The 24663-nt window shown below is 36.4% G+C and overlaps 2 protein-coding genes across 5 annotated transcripts in view; one reads left to right on the top strand and one right to left on the bottom strand.

Moving 5' to 3' along the window:
- The first annotated feature begins 745 nt into the window (after positions 1 to 745).
- On the top strand, positions 746 to 10376 carry LOC120091028 (AT-rich interactive domain-containing protein 3-like). 4 transcript variants are annotated; one of them, XM_039048819.1, is made up of 14 exons: positions 746 to 1056; positions 1572 to 1927; positions 2036 to 2318; positions 2412 to 2451; positions 2829 to 2881; positions 3321 to 3366; positions 3837 to 3929; positions 8686 to 8793; positions 8899 to 8950; positions 9052 to 9124; positions 9285 to 9351; positions 9439 to 9489; positions 9811 to 9903; positions 9991 to 10376. In XM_039048819.1, the coding sequence occupies exons 1-14, from the start codon at positions 992 to 994 to the stop codon at positions 10090 to 10092; spliced, it is 1482 nt and encodes a 493-aa protein (XP_038904747.1). In that variant the 5' UTR covers positions 746 to 991; the 3' UTR covers positions 10093 to 10376. The 4 variants fall into 4 exon arrangements, with proteins under 4 accessions (XP_038904747.1, XP_038904745.1, XP_038904744.1 ...); XM_039048817.1 differs by having other exon boundaries at positions 747 to 1056; positions 1578 to 2318; XM_039048816.1 differs by having other exon boundaries at positions 747 to 1056; positions 1572 to 2318.
- Positions 10377 to 10627: 251 nt separating this feature from the next.
- LOC120091029 (serine/threonine-protein phosphatase 7) overlaps positions 10628 to 24663 on the bottom strand; it is a 30925-nt gene continuing 16889 nt past the window's right edge. The window contains exon 5 of the mRNA XM_039048820.1: positions 10628 to 11003. Within this exon, the coding sequence (XP_038904748.1) occupies positions 10923 to 11003 (81 nt within the window). The 3' untranslated portion in view covers positions 10628 to 10922. The remainder of the gene's footprint in view (positions 11004 to 24663) is intronic.

Raw genomic sequence — 24663 nt, 5'->3', positions numbered from 1 at the left:
CCCTGCCAAAGAACTTCTGACCACTGACTCTAGCCAAACTTCGTTCGCCATCGGCCACCTTTGGAAAATATTAATAAAAATACTTTACTAAACAAACTTGTATATAAAAATACTTTTAATAAAGAGTTGCCAAACACATGTATGTTTTTCTTTTAAGGAGTTCTTTTTAAATCAAATTTATTTGAATAAAAAACAATTTTTTCTAGGTCTTAAAGACCATTAGTTTAACAATACTGTTTTTTTTTTAAAATACACTTTCTTTTTTTTTCCTAATATTTTTTTATTTGAAGTTTTTTCTTGTTAATTATTATTATTTCTTAAATTATTTTTTTAATTCTCTATCCTTCTCTGTTTATATGTTTCCTTTATTTTAAGAGATTTCATTTATTTTCTTCTATTTTTCCTATAAATCCATCATTACGAAAAAAAAATCCCCTTATATGATTATTTTCTTGTTCTTATTATTATATAAACACATTTTTAATAAAAATTGAATAGTAAGGAGGACTAAAAATTAAATTGAACTAGATTTTTGTGTAAAATAATAGCCCATTAAACTGCAATTGTGCAATTAAGTATATTTATTTAAGCAACCTTAATTTAAATTAGTTTAGATGACAAAAGTATATATAATAATTTATTTCAAAACCTAGTAAAATTAAAATAATAAATTAAATAAAATGATAATTTTAGTCAAAATCACTATTTCAAAATTAAATATATAATTTGGCATGCGGTATTATTGCAAGCGTCCCCTCACAATTCCGAACCAAATAAAAGGCCATCGATGTTCCATAACCACTTGTGGAGGTCCAAGTTCTGATGGCGATTGCTCTCCTTCAAGGCGTGCAGCTCCTGCTCGAGAGAAAGTAGAAATAGACAACGTCGAATTCAAATTTCAGAACCACGTTGCTGAACGGACTATCCGATAGCAAAAAGAAGAGGAACGGTTACATGTAGGTGATCTTTTAGGGTTTCTTTCTTGGGTTGCATGTTCCTAAAATTACCACCAAAGATCAAAGCAGCAATTTCTATTTCCAGAGCTCGGTTTTCCAGGTATGAATCTCGAAGTATGCCCCTCCTTCTCTCTTCCAGATTAAGCCCATGAGCATTTCCCGTATCCTCCCCCTTCACCAACATCCTCAAAATGCCTTCTCTCTTCTCGTTACGCCATTTCATCTTTGAAGCCTTGATGTTTTATGCATTTCAGGAAAATGTGCATGCTATTCCGTTTACTTCATTCTCTTGATAGGGGTGGGCTGGGAGATTCGAATATTAGGGTTAGGTTTTTCCAGAAAAAATTAAGATGAGGATCATGGCTTCAGCGTTTTGGGTAGGAAGTTACTCCTATCTAGCGAGTTTTATTAGTCCTACCACTTTCATGTATTATTTCTCATAGACGCCCATTTTTTTTTTTTTTTTTCGGGATTTCTGGGTTGGGTTGAGTTTCCATTATATTCAATGTAGCATTCTTTCTTTCCCTTAACTGTTTTCTGAAAAACCTAAATTTCACAAGTTGCATTCTTTCCTTCTTTACTTAAACTTTCTTCTGAAAACCTAACTTCCATTAGTTGTAGGATTCTCCCTTTGGAACTGGAGATGTGTGACGCGATGGAGAAAGAGGAATCTGCACAAGATGTTTCAGTTGCATTAAGTGAAGGCGACCAAGTTAATGCAAAAGATGAGCTCCATGAATCTCTCTCTGTGCCAGCTGAGGCAACTCCAAACTCTTGTGAAAAAGGGTTTGGTTCACCTGAGACTCATGTACAGGAAGTAGATAAACCTACGATTCCTCAGCAATCAAATCAAAATTCTGCGCGCTCACTTCCCTTGGATCATGACCAAGAGTTGGACAAGCCTGATGCTGAACCTGCTTCTGATGTCAAGACTGGCCCTGATGAGATGCCCCCAAGGGAGCTAGATGCTGGTATTTCTAACTCTCCCCTAGAAACTGTTCAGTCCTCCATGGATGCCAAATCTGAGGCCGTTGATATGCCTGAAACTAAAACCGGTTCTCTTGATGATGCTTCAACAGCAAGTCCTGTAACTCCCCATCCAGTGTCATCTTGTGTTAAAGCTGAAACAGAGAATGCCATAGAATTGAAGGTCAATGAAGACAGTGTTACTACACCTCATAATGGGGATTCAAACATGAATCACTCGTTTATTTTTGATGAAAATCATATTGCTGAAGGTAGTGAATCAGGAACAGAAGAAGAGCAATCTGCTTTCATGAAGGAGCTTGAAAACTTCTTCAGAGAAAGAAGCCTGGAATTCAAACCTCCTAAGTTTTATGGAGAGGGTCTGAATTGCCTCAAGTAATATTTTTATTCTTTATTACTGCATCATGATTTACGTCATTCAATAGGAATTGGAGTTCTTAGCTCACATTTTAAACTTTTTATTATAAGGTTATGGAGGGCTGTTACTAGATTGGGAGGCTATGACAAGGTATTCTTTGTTCTTTCTGTAATGGCCATAGTGTTCTTGCTTCAATGAGAATGTGTTTGAATCACGTAAAATTTTGCTATATCTATTTCATAGTTCCCATATGATTATTTGTTAATGGGCTTAAGCAGCCTCATAAATATTGAGGCTAGAAAACACACTTGATATGTATAATTCCATATAAAGCGTTTTAACTGCTCCTCTTCCAACAACCTTAGCACATAGGTAGTAGGTAGTTGGGGTACAACATTACAGGTCTATTATTTATGTTTTTACTATGTTTTCTTCTCATGATATTTTTTGTTTCATTTGATTAAATTTGATTTTTGTGGCTCTGAGATCTTGTTGACACATCCATAACTGGCATCCTTTTTGGATAGGTGACTTCATGCAAGTTGTGGCGGCAAGTAGGCGAGTCTTTCAAGCCCCCAAAGTAAGGACACAATTGGTAGACTTACAATGTCAAAATTACATCTTCCTACGTGTGACATTGTTGGAGACAAGTTGTTGATTTGCCAATTTATATATTTTTTGAATTGTTAATTTGGTTTATGTTCTTTCATCTGTCTTTCTTTTGTTTGTTAAGAGTAAAAGCAATTTCTCATTAAAAACAAAAAAGAGTAAAAACAATTATAATGTCTGATATTATCGAACATTTTAGCTTAATGCCTAACCTGATTTTGGTTTACATTTATACGAAATCATTGCCAACGAATTCTTCACGAAGTTTGAAGAATAAATGGTCTCATAGTATCTAAGTTGTAACACCTCCATTTTAGGAGGAATTTTTTTATCTATTATATTGCCTCATCTTTCAGCCTAGATATGATAAGCTTTTCTCTCTTTTTTTTTTTTTTTTTTTTGTTCTGCAGGACATGCACAACTGTTTCATGGACATTTCGAGGATTTTATGAGAAGGTGATGGTGGAAAGATATTTTCTTTGAATATTGTGTATTTCCATTGATGTATTTATATCTATATTTTGTATGCGCTGATCACTTTGGTCATATGGGGAAGGCATCTTTTGAATTGATGGCTAATGTTATGGGATTTTTAGTCAAATGTTTCTTTTCTTACAAATACGATGTTATGGGATTGTTAAAACGGCTTGTGGGTCATTTAAATTTTTGTAATGAAGGTCATAAATCATAATCTATTACACTTGTTTCATATGGATGAAGTTTTAAGTCCATGTAATCTTTCTTACCATAGTAAGTATTATTTCAATTTATTATCTGAATTCTGTTGCATTTTTTTTAACGTTAGCTTTGTATCAAGACTCAAGTGGGTCCATCTACTGTTTACAAGATCATGGAAAAAGAAACATATATAGTTGTACAAGTTAGTAACACAATACTTTTGGTTGTAACTTCTTGAGTTTTTCTAGGCTCTCCTTGATTATGAGAGGCATAAAACCAACGGTGGCGAACTCAGTGTACCTATTGCTTCCAACTCAGAACCTATGAGTATTGAAAACCAGGTAATACAGAATTTCAAGCTGCTGAACTTACATTATTTTATTTCATCATGACAGATATAAGGCTATGGTCTTCTTGCTTCTAGGTGATAATTTTTAGGCAAACTTTGATTATGTTATAAGCTATTGTGATGTTTTTTGCTCACGAGATGAGTTAAGAAAGAGTTGAAGGTTACAAAGCACTTCAATCGTAGAATTCAGTGCTAGTGACTGTAGTTTCAACTATTATTTAGGAACTAGTACTTTGAAGATGTAGATCAAGAGGTGCTATTACTTTGACCAGGTTGGTCCTATTGCATTCAGTCTCATATTCTATTTGACTTACGTAGGACAATGCCCTTGCGTAAATTCTTCACCTCTGATTGAGAACTCTCGATGCTTGAAACTACTCTTTTCCTTTCCAGACAAATACTTGAATGAATTCCCAAACCAAGCAAATTGTTGTCAAAATCTTTTATCGGGAGCTAAGCTCAACAAAACTTTATTGATACGGCAGCTCTGTGGGGCAACACATGAAGAAAGGAAAGTCATGAACAATGTTTTAAAAACCTGTCGAGGCTTGTGCTCTTTGGCTTGCCTCGAGACTTATGCCTATGTTGAACCATTAGAGGCTTATGGCTTTGTGAAAACACATTGAGGCTTAAGATCTCTATGCCTCAAATGATTAAAAAAACTGATAGTGATGTGCCTAAGCCTAATTCTTCAAGAATATTAAAGTTTTAGTTGTGACAATTTGAATTAGGGCCACTTTTACTGCTGTAACATTCAAAACACCGAAGAAATTTATGGTATAAATCTATTCTATTAATGATAATAGTAGTGATGATAAAAGATACCCTTTTAGAGTTTTTGATTTAGCGAAAATTGCAGGGTTGAATTTTTTTTTTTCACACTTTTATATGACTATCATGTTTAGCAATGTTTGGCTATACCCAATTAGGATCTGTAAAATGGTTTTAATTCATTATGCCTTGGAGGAAAAGCCTGAATTTTTTTTTCACACTTACGCCCCATACTGCATCGAGGCTTATGCCTTGGAGGAAAAGCCTGAAGGCCGGCTTAAATATTTTACAACATTGGTCATGTCCCAAAATTTCCTCTGAAATTGTTTCAAGCCTAGGTAGGTGATTGATATCTTTAGAAGCTTACTTACGTAGAAGTACAACAGTTGATCAAAGAAAATTTGCCAGAGACATCTTTGTTTAATGAAATCATTTGTATTTAGTCCTGCCAATAGCCACAAGCTAAACAAAAAGTGTATTTTTCTTTGAATATTTTGACTTTAATAGCTTAAAAATATATTAAAGAAAAAGGAGTCTTATGATTGAGAGGGCATTGAGGGGCTAAACAAAGATTTGGAATAAGACAGTTCAAAAGACATCCAGTCGGAGGTCCAAACTTGAAAACCTCCAGTACCCCGATTGAGTAGTCCTTGTACATTCATAATTGCCTTCATCAACTGAATGTTTTGAAGAATCCGAGGAAGTATTGAAGACAATGAGAAGTGGTTTTTCCATTAAGTTTGAAGGAACCAATGGTTTACCATGTCTACCAAGTTGTCACACCCTCTCCTAGATTACCCTATCAACTTGGAAGAAGATGTGATGATAGCTGTTACTAGCCTTATCGCCAGCACTTACTCCCTTTACTTAACTCCTTTAGTGCCAACCTGATAAACCTTATTAACTTATACAATTAGCCCACATCAGGAAGGCTCAACATTAACCTCCATACAATCACATGCTTAACAAACCATAACACAATATCTAATGGGCCCAAAATGATATTAACAAGTCCCTGACATTCCTCACTAACATGTCCCTGACACTTCTCACAACAAGTGTACATATATACAATAGTTAACCTAGTTTCTCTTCAACTAGTCGGGTCTTGTGTGGCAAGTAGCAGCAGGATCAATCTCGAGGAATCTGACGCTACCCAGGGAAAGAAAAAAAAACATTTGAAAACCGTAAGTTATTCGCCTAGTGAGTGACTACTAGAAATCAGGACATACCATGCTTTTCATTAATATAAAACATGTAAACATACTGGAAAACATTTCAAGCAACTTCCTTTAAAACATGAACATAGTCATAACATCAAGCTTTTGAGAAGGAAACTCATTAAACATCATTAAACCTTAGTTGAGAACGAGCATACATCGTTCTAGCTCCCAACGTCTGTATCTGGCCAAGAGACCCATACTTCGGCCTCAGGGTGCTAGTATATGGCCTAGGAGACTCATACTTTGCCCTCTCATTCAGAATTACCTACGTGCACGTGGAGTTTCTAAGTACCGTCAACATCTTAGGTATTGGATACCTTCTATACCTTCAGTATCCGGCTTACTAAACATATCATGCTTAAGAAAAAAACATATACATTAAGAATCATTCAATCATAGCCCTTAGCATAGCATTTGTAGAAACATAGCTTTTATCTTAAAAACACATGCTTCATCATAGATACTTAGCTTTTATAATGAATTAACATATAACCTTGGCATGCACACGTCGGAGAAGAAATGCTATGCAATTCATAAAACTTGGTTGCTTGAAAACGTATAAACTTATCATCAAACATGATTGAAATCGCATGGTCATTTATGCACAAAACATTGAAAACATTACGTTTATTTTAGTCACTCACTACTCGTCTGGGCTCTTAACGGTTTATAGGCTTCTCCTAGCTCCTCTTGGCTTGAAGCAATATAATTCCTTGTTAGATTCCTTAGAATTCTCATCAAGATGCTTCAAATAATTTGCTTACTAGCGGGATCATCACTAGTAAGACCAACACTAGCGAGATTGTCACTAGTGGGATCTTCACCAATGAGATCATCAGTAGCGAGATCATCTTATGAATGAGACTTAGCATGAAAATCAGTGAGACTAGGCACAAAACTAGCGAGATTTTTCATTCTTAGCGAGACTTCCCATTATTAGCGAGACTTAGGCAGTAAATCAACGAGATTTGAGTGACTAGCGAGATTTACAAAATCCTTATCTCACTCTCATTCCCTTGGGTGAGCTACTTGCTTGATCTTCCCAATTAGCTGCCTGCTTACGCAACAAATTCCTGTTTCAACTTAAAAAAATTTATAACTTGAAATCCAAAACTCATTTCAAGAAACTTCTTTCTACAAACTTGTTTATAATTGAGTTAGCTATCTTACCTTAAAATGTCAGCTCCAAACTCGATATCTACAGCCTGTTATCCTTCGAACATCATATCCTGTCCAGATTACTCGAATTCCAGACCAGCTTCAATTCTTCTTCGAATTTCACATGTTTCCCTTCACATCTAGCTCAGGCATCCTTCACAGAAGTTGTTAAGAAATGAGTTAACTTACTAACCTCAAATATTCAGCTCCAAACTCCATCTCTACAGTTTGTTATCCTTCGAACATCATACCCTGTCCAGATTACTCGAATTCCAGACCAGCTTCAATTCTTCTTCGAATTTCACCTGTTTCCCTTCACATTTAGCTCAGGCATCCTTCATAGAAGTTGTTAAGAAATGAGTTAACTTACTAATCTCAAATATACAGCTCCAAACTCGGTCTCTACAGCTTGTTATCCTTCGAACATCATACCCTGTCCAGATTACTCGAATTTCAGACCAGCTTCAATCAATTCTTCTTCGAATTTCCCCAAGTTTTTCTTCAAATTCTACCCCACTCAACCCTAAACCACCTTCTTCTTCTCCAATTCGATGCCTAGCTGAAGTACCCTCACTTGTTTCGGTTTGGAGGAGGTATGTTGGCAGTAAAAATGGGGAAAGAGTGATCCCTCATCCCACTTAAACCTCCCCACCGACTTGCACCTTTTTCTCTTTTCCTTTCTTTCTTTCTTTTTTTTTTTCAAATAATCACAATTATTTAACTCCATACTTCCATTCAGCCTTTAGTAACAAAATAATGATAATACTAATGATAATAATAATAATCATATTATGCTTAATAGTATTCTTCCACCCTTGTTCAACATAAATCCCAAACTCAATATATCTCATAAAGATTTAGAATTTGGCTTACCAAAAGCACTCTCGGCTAAGTTCACAAGCCTACCCGAGGTGTTTCAACACAACACTTAGAGTTTTCCCTTCTACTTTTCCTTCATTCTTCAACTTTTCCCTACAATTTAACATTCCTCATAAGTAATCCTACTTAACATTGTAATCGGGAAAGTAGGATTCAGGGTTTACACAAGTAGTCATGGTTTATTATTGGGAGGGCATCACAGCGATTGTTGCAAAAGTGCTAATGTGTTGATCCAAACCTAATGAAAACGATAAATAAACTTCAAAAAACAATAAATATTAGAATTATATAAAATAAACTATACTTCTATTCAGCAGTATGGTCTACCAAGTTGTCAACTTGTCTGCCTGTTTAATTTTTGGAGCCTCTCTTTGCATCTAAAGGGAAGCTTCCAATTATTCTTTCTAGCCTCTTTCCAGTGTAGGGAAACAGGACAATTTGTGGGACCTTGATTTCTTGAAGTTCAATTTCCCAAGCTTTATTGTGTATTCAAAAATTAAAATGTAGCATCCATTAGATCATCTTATATGGTGGGTGCTGGTTTTAGGAAGGGTTGGTGTAAATAATGTTGGTGTTATTAATCATGCTCGTGTTAGTATTATATTGCCCGGGGAAATACCCAAGAGGTATAAACACGATAAAAAAATGTACTTGGTCAGATTAATTTCTATGTTGGTAAATCCTGGCATTCTCTCTCTCACACACGACTTTCATCAGGGATCAGGATCAGGTAGAGCACGAAGAGATGCTGCAGCACGTGCCATGCAGGGTTGGCACTCGCAACGTCTTTTGGGAAATGGTGAAGTTAGTGACCCCATTATCAAGGTCTGGTGAATGCTGAGAGTTTCATGGATTGATTTCTCTTGTGCATCCTCGATTTATTCCATTACTATCTTTTCCAATGGGGTACCATTTTAATAATTTCTGTAGGATAAGAACTCACTTTCAATGCAGAAAAGGGAAAAACAACTTAAAAGCATTGGTAAGCTTCTTTTGTGTTCTTTACAGTATGGATAACAAAATAGCTGCAATTTTTCCGTCATCTGATTATAATTATTATTATCAATTTTTTGGTTGATGTAGGCTTTAAACGTAAGAAACCCGCTTACATGGAACATGCCATGAAATCAACACGTACAAAATCACCAAAACCACAGTTAGTGACCTCACTTTATTTGGCTTTCTTTTTTGCGCATTTTTATACAGCTAAGTATTTTATGACAATTGTTGAACTTGCGTCGAGAACCATGTAAAAAAACATTAGATGGAATGTTGGAAAGGAATTTAGCATTTTGCTGATTTTTCTGTCTGGCTAGGTTGGATGTAGCAGTAGTTGATATTGGACAACCAGCTGACTGGGTCAAGGTCAATGTGCAGAAAACTGTAAGTTGTGGAGTATGTTTTAATGAAAAACACCTGTAATAATGATCATAGGACCAACTTACAGAGCAAGTTACATTCTTGTGGCAGAAAGATTGTTATGAGGTCTATGCATTAGTTCCCGGACTACTCCGTGAGGAGGTACATCATTTCTGTTCTGCACCTTGTCATTATTTGCAATGTGTATGGTTCTCATGAAGAATCTGGCTTCATTTTTTCTTTCATAGTACTTATTTCAATAAAAAAGAAGTATCTTTTTCAAAATTACTTTTAAGAAGCTCAATTGACAACGCTGCTTGGAAACTTTTTATTTCTTGCAATGGCTAAGAGATGAGCATTTTCCATCTGTTGGCTACTAGCAACCTTTAGCTCGTGAGGCCTTGGGGCTACGAACTCAAGGCATCTATACGACAGTTGAAACAAACTGTAAATATTCTCCCAAATTCCTGTCTGTATCTGCAGGTGCGTGTCCAGTCTGATCCAGCAGGACGCTTGGTCATTAGTGGTGAACCTGAACATCCTGATAATCCTTGGGGTGTCACACCCTTCAAAAAGGTTCTTACCCCCCTTAAGTTGATTCGGACTCGGTTTACTTGAGTAACCTTTCTTAGATGTAGAATAAATATTCAATTTGTGTGGCAGGTGGTTAGCTTACCGTCAAGGATTGATCCACATCAGACTTCTGCCGTTGTCACCTTACATGGGCAGTTGTTTGTTCGTGTTCCATTCGAACAGTCGGAATGAAGTTGCTACATACTCCACTCGAATCTCAATGTTCAGACCGATCTTGTAGTTTGATATGTTAGTCTGTTTTATAATGTTAATAACAGTGGCATAAACCGTTTAGCTAGGCAGGAAATATGATTTTGTTTTGTAAGATCTTTGGTAGTGGTTAGCTGGCATCGAAGAGCTATTATTGTATCTTATGTGGAAGCCTCTTCTAATCTAAGGTAGTTAGTTCACAAATCTGCCGTCTAATTAGCCCCTTACTGCTTATTTATAGTATAAAGTTCATTTATTCTTCGCAACAAGTGTGGTGCCCGTTATTCATTTTATCATTATGCGTATGTTTTTCAGAAGATAAAGTTGCAATTTTCATTTGCTAGCTTGTAAATGAAAATGAAGTGGGAAAAGTTAAAACACAAGGATAACTGAAAATTCTTGCAGAGTCGAGTTCCTGACAGGAAGGGAAGGTTCAAATCGACGGAGAGGATATCCCCACACCGTCCCTATCCCCGACCCCGATTATCTTTTTTTTAATATTTATTTATATAATTAATTTGTCTCCACTGTACCGTATAAATTTTATAAATATTTATATATATTACAAAAAGTGCCCAACCCTAGATAATAGGAAAAGGAATCTTTGACCTTCCTGAAACAAATTACAACGTACCAAAATATGGTGAAATTTTCATTTTCAACTTACCAAAAATTATAGTATGATTTTTTGTAATTTAAATAGAAATGTATAGATTTTATGATACGTGAATGAAATCAACCAGAAAAAGGATACTTCCTCTTGCAACGACATACATAATTTAATGATTCCAAAGATTGGATGCAATTTACATTCATGGATCAGTTGCCATTGAAGCCAAGTCTAATTCTTCGTCAGAATCAATTACATCCTCAAAATCATAATATGCATTGACCTGCATGTAAAGCAATAACAGTTAGCTCCATTTTCATAGTACGATACTCTTTTCCTTTCATTATAAAATAAGATAAAGGACTACAACTACAAATGCGAGGTGGAATGCTACAAATCACCCCTACCTCCAACTGAGGCATTCAGAGCCTCTTTAAAATGAAACCTGGAGGGATATTATTATGCTAAAAGATCTGATTGGCCATATCTGATTGGTCATCAGGCAGAAGAACAAAGGAAAAATGGTTTACATCTTTTCCATCTTTCATGCTGATGATTTAAAAAAAGAAAAAAACCAATACTATGAACGCGCAAGTTTTTCCATCAGAAAGTCCACCACCAAAACTAGAGGTATAGGGTACACTAAAGCAAAGTGGGAATGGAGATTTTGTCATGAACTATCTGATTCGTGGAGAACGTTGATGATTTAAGCCACCTTCTTATGACTCTCCCTTTGCTGCTACTACTATTTAAGTTTTCAACAAAACTAACTTCAAACTTCTTGAAACAACATTCTAACCACCGCTGCAAAAGGGACAGAATTGCACAAATAGGGTGATCAAGGTGTCCAACTTTTACTTGGATAAGGGTATATGTTCGCAATCTGAATTTTTTTTATGTTTTCAGATTCATTGAGTTAAGCAAATATATGTTTGATAGACAATCCTTCCATTTTTTAAAAGTGTTCTCAGATTTTGTGATTGATTCAAACAATACAAATTCTAAAAACAACAGTTTTATGTTTTCTTTTAATCAAGAATTTGAATTTTAAAATTTAAAATGTAAAATTATATTAAATAAAAATAAAAACATGAGAATTTGTAATGGATGACCTTTTTAAGATACTATATGACAGCCTATCACCCATTTTTATTATTTTATAAATATGACAAATTTTTTCCTTATTTCACGATAATCTCCTTTTTCCTCTCATGTTTCCCGTGTATCTCTCCTTACGATTTTTTTCTTATGCGATTGACGAGATTTTTCTTCATTTTTCTTCTATTTTTTCATCATCTGCAAAATCCTCCATCAATATTTAGAAGTTTTTTGTTTTTTTATTTGATTTCTATGATTTATTCTTCTTATTATTGCAAAACCCTCCAATTTCTTCGATTGTTTCAATTTATTTCCTTTCCTTTTTGCTTTGATTTCTTCGTCACCTTCACTATCTTGCTCTACATTCAATATTTTTTCCTTTTATATTTTTAGAATTGGGTGGTTGAACACACTTTGATATATTTTTCTCTGTTTTTCTTAAGATTTATTTTGTATTAAGTTAAGTTGTGAGGATCAACATCATAATGTGAAACGCAGTTTTTCGTTTTTTTTTTTAATGTTATTTTCTTTCTTATTATGTTACCATATATGGGAAAAAAAATATTTGGCAACAAATTGAATGTCTGGGTACAAATATGGTACAACAAATCAGGAGAGAAAAGATTATGGGTGTCGAGTAATATTATAATTTCCAGTAAACCAGATTTCATGTATTTTGATTTCCCTTATTGAAATTTAATGCGTTTTTGTTAGTTGATTGAAAAAGTAGAGTGGGGATTGTTAATTGAAGTAGAATAGTGGGAGTGCATTTTTCAAGACTTCTTAGATCATTTTTCAACATTTTGTATAAAATAACAATTGGATTCTTCCCCAACATTTTTTTTCCTATTTTCAAATCAACGGCCTTACCTGATTGTTGTAATCAGACAACAATTAGGTAGCAATTAGTATCATTCACAATTTGACAACCATTATTACATAGCAATCTGTATCATTGACAACCAATATTAGACAACAATCAGATGACAATTGGTATCATTGACAATAAAAAACATTTAATATCAATTAGCAATCAAACAACCATTAGACAGAAAATCAGTATAAGATAGCAATTAGATAGCAATCAGTATCAAATAGCAATCAAACAATAATCAGACAACAATCAATATCATTGACAATTGGTATATTATATAGTAATCATATAACAATAAATATCAAATGAAAATCAGATAGCAATCACATAACAATCATATAGAAATCAGATAACAATCAAATTCCAAGCGAGAGTTAGTGAACCATGACCGCATGGGTGGGATTTGCCATGTTTGCAAAAAAAAAAAACCATAAACCAAGGACACACTCCAAATTTTCAATTTGTTTTTTTTATTAAAGTTGCAATTGCCCCTAAAAACATTTAGAAATATAATATGTCATGTTATAAATCCAACTCATTTTTTTAAATTAAAATATCTATTATGTAATGTATTTTAAATTAAATTAGGTTAAATTCCAAATTTAGTCCCGTCTATATGATTTTAAAATTTAGAATTTAGTTCCTGGTTTGATAGTCCATATGGTTTGTTAACTCCTCTTAAATAGCCCCTACCATAGGAACTATTTATTATGAAACTTTTATCAAACAATAAGGGTAAATTCTAATTATAAACTATAAGGCTTAGATTTTAATTTACTCCAAACCATAAGGACCAAAATTTCAATTTTTTCTATAAATTATATAATATTATAAAACTATAATTATACATTTGTTTTAACATAAAACATGTTCATAAATAAATTAACAATAGTTTATTGTCAACTAATATTTAGTGGGTAACTACTAGGGTTGGCAAAAAACCCGACGGGGCGGGTCCCCGTCGGGACGGGGATTCCCCGATTTGACCGGAGATGGGGTCAAACCAGGGAATTTAATTGGGGCCCCGTCTGGGGACAGGGATAGTATCCCTGCCTCGACCCCGAATTTATACATATAAATTTTATAAACTTATATATAAAAAGACCCAAAACTCAAAAGCCTTTCCCTAAAATTAATTTCCTCCCCTCTCCTCTCTGTCGAGTCAACTGTCTCCTCAGTCTCTGTGTCATGTGTGAATTGTGAAGGTGAACTTGAAGTGTCTAGACTCTACACCACACCACGGCACCACCTACTCTACTGCCTTGCCTCAGCCTCACAGCGTTTACGTTCAGAACTTCAGTATCCCTTGCTCATAGTCTCTGCAGCCCTCTCGCTCGTCCATCCGATCTTGCTCTCACTCGTCCCTCCACTCTCGCTCTCGCTCGTCCCTCCCCTCTCGCNGACTCTACACCACACCACGGCACCACCTACTCTACTGCCTTGCCTCAGCCTCACAGCGTTTACGTTCAGAACTTCAGTATCCCTTTCTTCCATGCCGACCCTCTCGAGTCTCGCTCTCTGCCTGTCGAGTCCCCTCTCACCCAAATCCCTCCCCTCTCAGTCTTGCCCAAAATCAAATCCCTCCCGGCCTCTCGCAGTCTCGCCCAAATCCCTCCCCTCTCCCTCTTGCTCATAGTTTCGTCCATCCGCTCTCGCTCTTGCTCATAGTCTCTGCAGCCCTCTCGCTCGTCCATCCGATCTTGCTCTCACTCGTCCCTCCACTCTCGCTCTCGCTCGTCCCTCCCCTCTCGCTCATCCCACTCCATAAAACAGGCCCTCTCCACTCCATCCTTTGTTGAAGTTTGCCTCAGTTGAGAAGTCCGTCTGGCGACGTTTCAAGTGAAGATCTAACTTTTGTGTTTGGCCGTTTGATAATGAGTCTTTGTTTTTTTATACCTATTTGATTGTTCTGAGAAATATGTTTGTGTATGTTTGATATTTGAATGTTTTGAATTTTAGGCTTGAATATGTTTGGAAAATATGTTTGTGTATGTTTGATATTTGAATGTTTTGAATTTTAGGCTTGAATATGTTTGGAAAATATGTTTGTGTATGTTTGAAATTTGAATGTTGTTTTATGGTAGGTTGAAAATTTAAATTAAATTTTTGGTAGGTTGAAAACAATATCGTCATCACCTTCTACAAATAAAGATTCTTCAAATCCAATTCCAAGTCCAATCCCAAATCCAACCCAAGATTCAACCCCAAATTTAACTCCATGCTCATCGAATGATGATAATTTGAATGTTGATAATTGTGTTATTCTTGATGAGGATATTGAGAAGGGATCTTTAAAGAGGAGATTGACATCGATTGTTTAGAACCATTTTAAGAAACAAAAAATAGATGGAGTAGACAAGGTGATTTGTAATTACTGCAAACGAAAATTAGGAGGTGAAAGTAAAAATGGAACCAAACATTTGCATGAAAGTTTTAGGGAGTTTTGCAATGTCATCCAACCATTATTTAAGATGGTGTCAAGAAACACAATAAAGAAGGAGATTTTGAAAATTTATGAGACTGAAAAGTTGAAAACCATGGTATTGTTGAATGGGATCAAAGGGAAGATTGCCTTGACAACCGGACATGTGGACTTCCAACTACCAAATAAAAGGTTATATGGTCGTCATTGCTCATTTTGTTGATGATAGTTGGGTTTTGCAAAACAAAATAATCAGGTTAATATATGTTCCTTCTCCACACACTTCTGAGATGCTTCATGAAGAAATAATGGAATGTCTGTTAGATTGGAATATTGAACGAAAATTGTCATTAGTAACTGTAGATAATTGTAGTACCAATGACTCTATGGTTAATATGCTTGTTGATAGTTTGGGTGGACATTTAATATTGGATGAGAGTTTATTTCATATGCAGTGTTGTGCTCATATTCTGAACTTGATTGTGAAAGATGGGTTGGTAGTGATAGGAGATGGGATCAAAAGAGTACGTAGTAGTGTGTCTTTTTGGGTGCATACACAAAAAAAGAAAGAGAAATTTGAGGAAACTGCTCGACAATTGAATGTTTATGATGATCAGATGTTGAGTCTTGATTGTTGTACTAGGTGGAATTCTACCTATTTTATGTTAGCCACTGCATTAAAGTACAAAACGGTTTTTTATCGATTAAAACAACGAGAACCAAAGTATAAGTGTTTGCCTTTGGATCAAGATTGGGTATTAGCAAAAGAGATATGTGAGAAATTGAAAATATTTCATCACGTGACTGAAATATTTTCTGGATCCAAATATCCTACCGCTAACCTTTTTTTCCCAAAAATTTGTAAATTGAAATTGGCTATTTCTGAGTGGACTAATTCTAGTATTCAAGAGAACAGAGACATGGCTTCAAATATGATGTCAAAGTTTGATGAGTATTGAAAGACAATTCATGGGATAATGGCCATAACTGCAGTTTTAGATCCACGTTATAAATTAAAGTTGATTGAGTTTTACTTCCCTAGAATTTATGGAGATGGTTTTTTTCTTGAAGTGGAAAGGATTAAAAAAATTTGTTCAGATTTGGAAGCAGAATATCAGCTGAAGCATGAAGGTGAAAGTGATGATTATGTTAGAAATTTAGGTGGAACCTCACAGAATATCGAATTTGATGATTTTAATGATTATGACTTGTTTGTATTAAATTCCAATAATATGAATCAGAAGCAACAATTTAATGCATATTTGGATGAACCTGTCTTACCTCGAACATCCGATTTTGACATTTTGAGTTGGTGGAAATTGAATGGTGTCAAGTATCCAATTTTACAAGAAATTGCAAGAGACATATTAGCCATCCCATTATCTGATTGTAAGCCCACATCGTAACAAACTTCATCCAAAGACGATAGAGGCTTTGATGTGCGCTCAAAATTGGATTGCAACTGAAGTTTTGACAGGTTAGTTTGTTTATTTTGTTTTACATCTTTCTATCATTTAATATATTAATAAATATTTTCTTTTATTACAAATATTTTGACAATGTAAGGTACAAGCACGAGAAAAAGAAATGGTTACACATTTAGTAACTGTTCTAGAAGATGCAGACGATTTTGATGAAGATGGCGTGGTGACTAAGGTATATGTTCAAGGATTAACATTATTTCATGGCCTAGTTTTTATTTTTTTTTTTTTTTTTGTGACATTATTTGTTTATTACATTTAATTTTTAAATGTAGGAATGAATACAACTAAGGATGGGATGATGCCAAGAAAAGTGATGGTGAAAGATTTGATTGTGAAGTCGTTGAAGAGAGAAGGACGAGCTCACTTCAAGTTCACCCTCACAGTTCACACATGACACAGAGACTGAGAGACAGTCGACTCGACAGAGAGGGGAGGGGAGGGAGGAAATTAATTTTAGGAAAAGGCTTTTGAGTTTTGGCTTTTAAATTTTTGGGTCTTTTTATATATAAGTTTATAAATTTCTATATTATATATATATAAATTCGGGGTCAGGGCGAGGATACTGTCCCCGTCTTCGCCCCGTCCCCAGACGGGGCCCCGATTAAATTTCCTGGTTTGACCTCATCCTCGATCAAACCGGGGAATCCCCATCCCGAATGGGGCGGGTCCTCGTGGGGACCTGCCCCGTCGGGTTTTTTTGCCAACCCTACCACACATACATACATATATGTGTATAAATACTTGAGTAGGTTTTCTTTCTTTTTCTTTTTGGCATGAAGCTATGCTTTCATTGGGAAGGAGTGAAGGAATACAAAGGACGCACAAGAAGACAACCCAACAAAGAGTCAAACTAAAATGAAAAGAGACTTCAATATAACAAAATGAGACTTTAAGAAAATTATAAATGTACTCATGCACCAAAATCAAAGAGAAACTTAAAACCGTGCACGAGACCACACCTCCAATCAAAGGCCTCACAAGACAGCACAATTGCCTATTCTTTTTGTTTTTTTTTTTTTTTAAATACAAACATCTTTAATTGAGAAAAAAAAATGAAAGAATACAAGGACAACAAAAAAACAACTCTCAAAACTCCTCTAGAGAAAGGGTTTCCAACTAAGTAATATGCTACCGATAGGATAATTACGAAAAGTCTTCGAGATCGAAGCCCAAAGAGATACATGGAATCTAACCAAGAACCAAAAATCATCAAGGTCCTTTTCCACACCCTTAAATACTATGTTATTCCTCTCAATCCAAATATCCTGCAAAATAGCACAACCCCGACTAACCAAAGAAATTGACCTCTCTTTGAAAGGTAAATGGAGAAAGAACTCCTAGATTGTCTCCTGAACACATCTCTCTGGCAAGTAATCTCGAAACCAAACTCCTGAAAGACGCAACTCCACACCGATCTCGCAGATTGACAACATTAGAGAAACATTAGAGAAGGTGATCCATGTCTTCCTCTGTCTTTCGAAACAGAAAATACAGTAAAAAGGTCCCATAAGCGAAGATTTCTTCTGTAGAAGCCTATCCATAGTGTTCAAACAACCAAGTAAAATTTGTTGGGTAAAGAATTTAACTTTCTTAGAGATCTAATTCTCCAAAGTACACTAAAGACCAACTTACTATCAGGAGATGGATCTAATAACAACCCAAAAAAAACAAAAAAAACCCTTAAGAAGGTTAGGCTTCTAAATGCGAACATCTTCTCCCAAGCCTAAAATCGAACTCCTCAAGTAAGGACAACAAAGACAACCTCTAACGTTTCCCTATTGAACAAAAAATGATGGAAACCAGAGGAAAAAGACATCGAACTCCTTGACCAAACTAGGACGGTTTTTGTCGGAAGAAAGATGAGGAAATACAGGGCAGAGGGGTCTAACCCCCACCCACTAATCTTCCCAAAATTAAGTAGTCTTGCCTTCCCCCACCATACAAAGGATATGAAGGGAGAGGGAATGGAGCTAAAAAAAATATCTTTCCACAGGTTCCAGAATGTACCTTTAACCCCTTTGGACAACCATTCAAAGAAATGGGCTATGTTTACTAACAATAATCCTTGCCACAAAGATTCAGGCTCAGAGTAAAAGTGCCAAAGTCATTTAGCCAATAGAGCTTTTGTTGCGTAACCTTGATTTCTGAGCTCTAATCCCTGGTTAACGAATCTCTTTATAACCTCCAAATTAACCCAATGAAAGTCTTTCCCTTCATCTACCCCTTCCCAGAGAAAATCTCTCATAAGTTTCTCCATCCCTTGTACATAAACTAGGGGCATAGATAAGGGAGAGATAATAAATAGGAATGTCACTCAATGTCGACTTGAAAAGAAACTTTTCTTCCACGAAGCCAACATCTTCCTAATCTTCTCAAGGGGGAATTCTAGAAAAAGATAACCTTCGGATTCCTCTTAGGGTGGAGACCAAGGTAAAAAGAAGGAAAAGACCCCACCTCACGACCCGATCATACCAGCCCAACTCCTTAGTTCCTCTTGATAACAATTGATTCCTAGAATCTAACACTTGTTCGTGTTTTATATATATATATATATATATAAACAACTACTTGAAAAAAAAATGAAAGAATACAAGAGCATACAAAAGACCAAGCCTGAAGAGACTCCCTAGGTAAAAGGTTTCCAACTAAGGGAAATAATACCTAGAGGATAATTACAAAAGGTCTTCGAAATCGAAGCCCAAAGAGAAACATGAAACCACACTAAAGACCAAACATCACTATAGTCTCTCTCCACATCACGAAACACTATTGTTTCTCTCCCCCCTAAAGATCCCGCAATATTGCACATACACCCCCACAAGCCAAAGAAAGCAGTCTTTTACTTTGAAAGGCAGATGGGGGAGGAACTCCTTGATTATCAAACGAATATCCTTTGACGAGCAATCGCAAAACTGAACTCTTGAAAGAAATCATTCTACAACGATCTTGCAAAAGAAGGTGATCAAGGTTTTCCTCTGCCTCCCGACAAAGACTGCAACATCAAGGGCTCATTAACAAAGGCATTTTCTCATAAGCTCAGACACTTGTTCCTGTTGATTTTAAGCCTAGACATTTCCTCAAAGAACCCCAAGTAGTAATTAAGGATCCTAAAGGAGTCCTTGTTGCCGGAGCAAAAAATATAGTATCATCAACAAACTGAAGATGACACAAATTCATCTCCTCCAATTCAACCTTAAAAGGATCGATAATGTTACCTACCACTCCCTTCAGGATGAGTCTACTCAAAATGTCCACAAGTAGTAAGAACAAAAAGGAATAAAGAGGGTCTCCCTCGCTTAGCTCCTTGTGGAAGCCTTGATAGAGCCCTTCAGAGTACCATTCACAAGGGTTGCGTAACTCACATCCTAACACAGTTCCACATCCACATTTACATCCAAAACCTTTCTTATCCATCACCTTATCCAAAAATTTCCAATCAACATGGTCATGCGCCTTTTCGAAATCAATTTTTCAGATCACATCTTCCTCCTTTTTGGCTCTATAATCCTCAACAACTTCGTTGGGAATGAGGGCCTAGTCAAGAATCCTTCTTCTTGCTTATGCACCTTGTGAGTTAGAAATAGTTGAAGGAAGCACTTTGCAAGGATCTTAGCTAGAATCTTATAAATGCTAGTGATAAGAGTAATTGGTCTGAAATCCTTGACCCTATTAGCATTATCCTTCTTTGAGATGAGGCACACAAATGTTTCAAAAATAGATCTTCAAGATGCTCCTCTTAAAGAATTCTTTAAAGACACTTCCCAGCTCATCCTTGAAAAGGTCCCAATTATCTTTATACAACGCCATAGAAAAACCATCGGGACCCAGCGATTTGCTCAGTCCTTTGGGTTGGTTTTTTGCCTTCTAGACAGCTCATTAATTGCTAGAATTCTAAGAGTTCCTCATCCTTTAGAGGCCTTCGAAATAACAGATTCCAAGAACAAATTTCCAAGTCCCAATGTTCACTAATGTTAGCTCTAGGCATTCTAGCAACACGGTAGAGACGAGGGAAGCTTTCTTTGAAAGCAACGTGGGAACACCATGGGTCAAGCCAAAAATAAATGTCGGTTCCATTTCCCAATTTGAAAGTTGCAAATTCAAACTTGATACATGTCTTAGATGTGCTAATCCAAGGGCTCCTTAGACTCAAGCCATGTTTCCCCGAGGTATGCCAAAAATGAGGGTCAACTCCATGAATGCTCTTTACAACTTTGCACCATAATGAGTCATATTCTCTTAGAAAGCGCCAATTCCATTTAAATAATAATGCTAAGTTCCTGTTCTACAGGTCACCAATTCCAAGACCACCATCATGCAAGGCTATAGAGACTTTCTCCCATTTAACTAAATGATTTATTTTGCTACCCTTCTAACGTTCCTAGAAAAAATTGTTCATTATCATCTCAATTGTAGAAATTATGGAGCAAGACATTTGGAAAATGGACATGTGATAGGTTGGCAAATTTTTCAAGACTGCATTACATAAGGTTAATCTTCTCCCTCTAGATAGATTGTACCTCTTCCAACGATCAAGCTTCAGATGGATCTTGTCCGCAATTGGCTGCCAAAAAAAACTTTTGTTTCATATATCCACCAAGGGGTAATCCTAAGTAAATAAAAGGTAGTTTTCCAACTTTGCAATTGGGTCTTGTGGAAGTTGAAATCAGTGTATCTTCATCAATGTTGACTCCATACAAAGCGGATTTATCCCAGTTTACCTTTTGTCACGAACATCATTCAAAGAAACAATTGCTTGAATAAAAGTTTGTCCAACATGTTTCCATCATATTTGCAAAATAATAGTGTGTCATCCGTAATTTTTAAAATTGACAAATGAACCTTGTCTTTTCCTACCAAAAAAAGTCTTCAAACAAACCACTATCATGTACTCTATCAATAAGAGCATTAAGAACTTCACTTACTATGATGAATAAGGGTGATAAGGGGTCCCCTTGGCGAATTCCCCTTGTGGCAAGAATTCGACCTCTTGGTCTTCCATTAATAAAGACGGAGAATTTTGGGTTATTTATGCAACCCATAATCCATTCAACCCATTTTTCATGAAATCCCATTATAGCAAGGATTTTTTTCAAGAAATGACCAATCCACACGGTCAAATGCCCTTTCTAAATCCAGCTATAGAATCCAACCCTTCTTCTTTGCTCGATAGTCCTTTATGGCTTCGTTGGCAATGAAGACTAAGTCCAATATTTGTCTTTCTCCAATGAAAGCACTCTGTGCATTTGATATGATGTTGGACATTACCTCTTTTCATTCTCTCAATTAAGACTTTGGTTAGAATTTTGTAAAAGGACGTGGTTAGGCTTATTGGCCTAAAATCTTTAACATAAAGTAATTCTTCCTTCTTTGGGATGAGTCAAATAAAATTTTCCTTGTTACAAGCATTTATCTTCCCATTTTTGTGAAATTCCTCAAACATTTTCCGGAAGCCATTCTTGAAACTAGACTAAGGAAAATTCACCTGTATATCCATTAGGACCGAGGGTCTTGTTTTTTTCCAAGGACTGTTAAGGCATGTTTAGTTTCCTCATCTTTAAAATGAGTAATTAAAACTGCATTCTAGGCAGCTGAAACTTGCTTCAATCTGATTTCTGAAGGAAAAAATCTCGGGTCAAGTATTCTAGTGTATAAGGAAGAGAAAAAACTCAAAATTTTCGAATCTATCCCGAAAGGAATGTATGACTTCTCGGGCCAAGTATTCTAGTGTATAACGATGAGAAAAAACTCAAAATTTCTGACTCTATCCCGAAAGGAATGTATGACTTCCCTGATGTTTGATAATATTTCTGTAATCAGATTCCTTCTTCTTTTTGCTGACAGAAATCTGTGAAAAAAGTTGGTATTCTCATCTCCCAGTTTCAGCCAATTCAATTTACTTTTTTTAATTAGGTTTCTTTCTTAAAAAAAAATACAGGTTCATCAGATCCCCTTTGATAGCAATACGTATATCGGGCTCAAATGGTGCAAGAGCTTCTCTTTCAGCCTTTGAGTAAAAAAAATCTAGCTTTGAAAGAAAATCTTTCTCCTTACGATAATTGACCAAATCTTTCTCCTTTCTTCTTTATCCCATAATTAACGGAACAATCGAGCTTCTTCAACTCTCTCGCAAGTTTGTTGCTTCCTTTCCCCTTTTTTCTCTTGTCCAACGTCCCTTTTCCAATTGATTCTGAAACCCCCGAGGCTCTTTCGACCTCCACTAGATGGATACCCACAGAAGCTAAAGTAACCCACCCATGTGAACCAAAGTCCCAAGAACCTAGAGTAATGAGGGGCCCAACGAATTAGAACAGAACAAAGGCTGTCTCTTATACACATCTAGATGTGTATAAGAGACAGGGTAAAAAGAAGCCACCTCCCCCTTTCCTGTTCGTCGCGACACTAATCACCGAAGTGAGCAAAGTCTATCTCCTGTCTCTTATACACATCTAGATGTGTATAAGAGACAGGGTAAAAAGAAGCCACCTCCCCCTTTCCTGTTCGTCGCGACACTAATCACCGAAGTGAGCAAAGTCTATCTCTCTCCCAAAGAATAGACCGGTAAGGTACGTCCAAACATCGAAAAATAATCTAGGAAAAAAGGAGCCTGAATATTACTTTCGAAACAAAACCAACCCAACCCTCCTAAAAGATTAGAATTCAAGGCCAGAGAATGGGAGAAAAGAACCCACTCTCACCCTCAACTAGAACCAGACCATAAAGAGGATAAGAACCCAAAGGAAGAGGACTTACTTGGCAGGCAAAGTTATCTGTTTTGACCGCTTGAGAGGAATGAGGAAGTTGTCCGATACAAGAGCCAAAATGAGTATTCCTACGAAAACCGAAAACTGACTGTCCCTAATCTTAGTCGGATGCCTACCTGAATTATCTTGAAAAGTTAATGCTCCCCATGTTCTTAGCAACTCTCCTTTCCTTATCAAAATATATGCCAACGCATTAGCCTTTTCAACAGGAAGAAAGGAGCCACCGATAAAAGAGCCAAACCGAAGCTCTCTGTCCACCTCCAGGATCTTTGTCTACCAGCCTTGTAGACTACGAGCGATGGGCATCGGTCTCCCCTCGCAGTACTGCCACCAATTTCTCAACCTTTGTCGACTATCTCTCAACTAGAACAATCCCATCTTTACCTTCCCGACTACTCACCTTCACGATCCCCCTTCCTGAAATAACATCTCAGTATTACTCAAGGGATCGACTCTTGGATGACCAGTATAGATAAGGACTCATCTCAGAATAACTAAAGATAGAAGGGTCCGATCCAAAATCCTCATCATCAATTACACAATTTGTCGATCCAACACCCACGGCCATTTCCCACACTATACTCCTTCGACGAATCCAACCTACTCTAATCCACTACAGGCTCCTTTCTACTGGCCCTGGTCGAAGGAGGCCCACATATCAACTTTCCCTTCCTCATAACCTAGGAAACACGGACATAGACACGAGCCACGCGATACAAACACAACACAACATGGCAACACGCCAATTTCTAAAAATGTAGGACACGACATGTTGGGGATGCATTATTTATTGATTATTAAAGGTAACGATTTTTTAGAAAAATTAATAAAGAAAGAGAAAATGGGGCATTTACAAGAAAAAAAACAAATAACCCATTTAAGATAAAGAAACCCACAGCCACATCACATTGGAATGCATGTAATAAGGCCCAAAAGCTCAATTAAAAGTAAAAACCCTAACCCTAACTAGTTTCCTTTTTCCTATACTATTCTCTTCTCCCACGCACAACAACCCTTCTCCTCGATTCTGCCCTTCTCTTTCCTCCCCGATTATGCTCTCCCTTCGTCGCCGATGTCAAAGTTGCCGACACCGACCACGCATCTCTGCCATTGTCAAAGTTGTTCGATCTCCCTCCGTTTCCCGACCACCCTTATCCAACGCCATTTGTTGGTTTGAAAGATTTGGGTTTTTATGTCTTTGTATGTCTGGTGGCATGTCTATGCGTGTCATCACGTGTCCAAACTTAATAATAATAATAAATAAAAGGGGACACAGATTTTCGCATCTTTGACACTTGTCAGGA

Source organism: Benincasa hispida, chromosome 11 (assembly GCF_009727055.1).
Source record: "Benincasa hispida cultivar B227 chromosome 11, ASM972705v1, whole genome shotgun sequence".
NCBI classification, from domain to species: Eukaryota; Viridiplantae; Streptophyta; class Magnoliopsida; order Cucurbitales; family Cucurbitaceae; genus Benincasa; species Benincasa hispida.
Note: the sequence above shows the minus strand (reverse complement) of the source record. Positions and strands in the feature narration are given on the sequence as shown.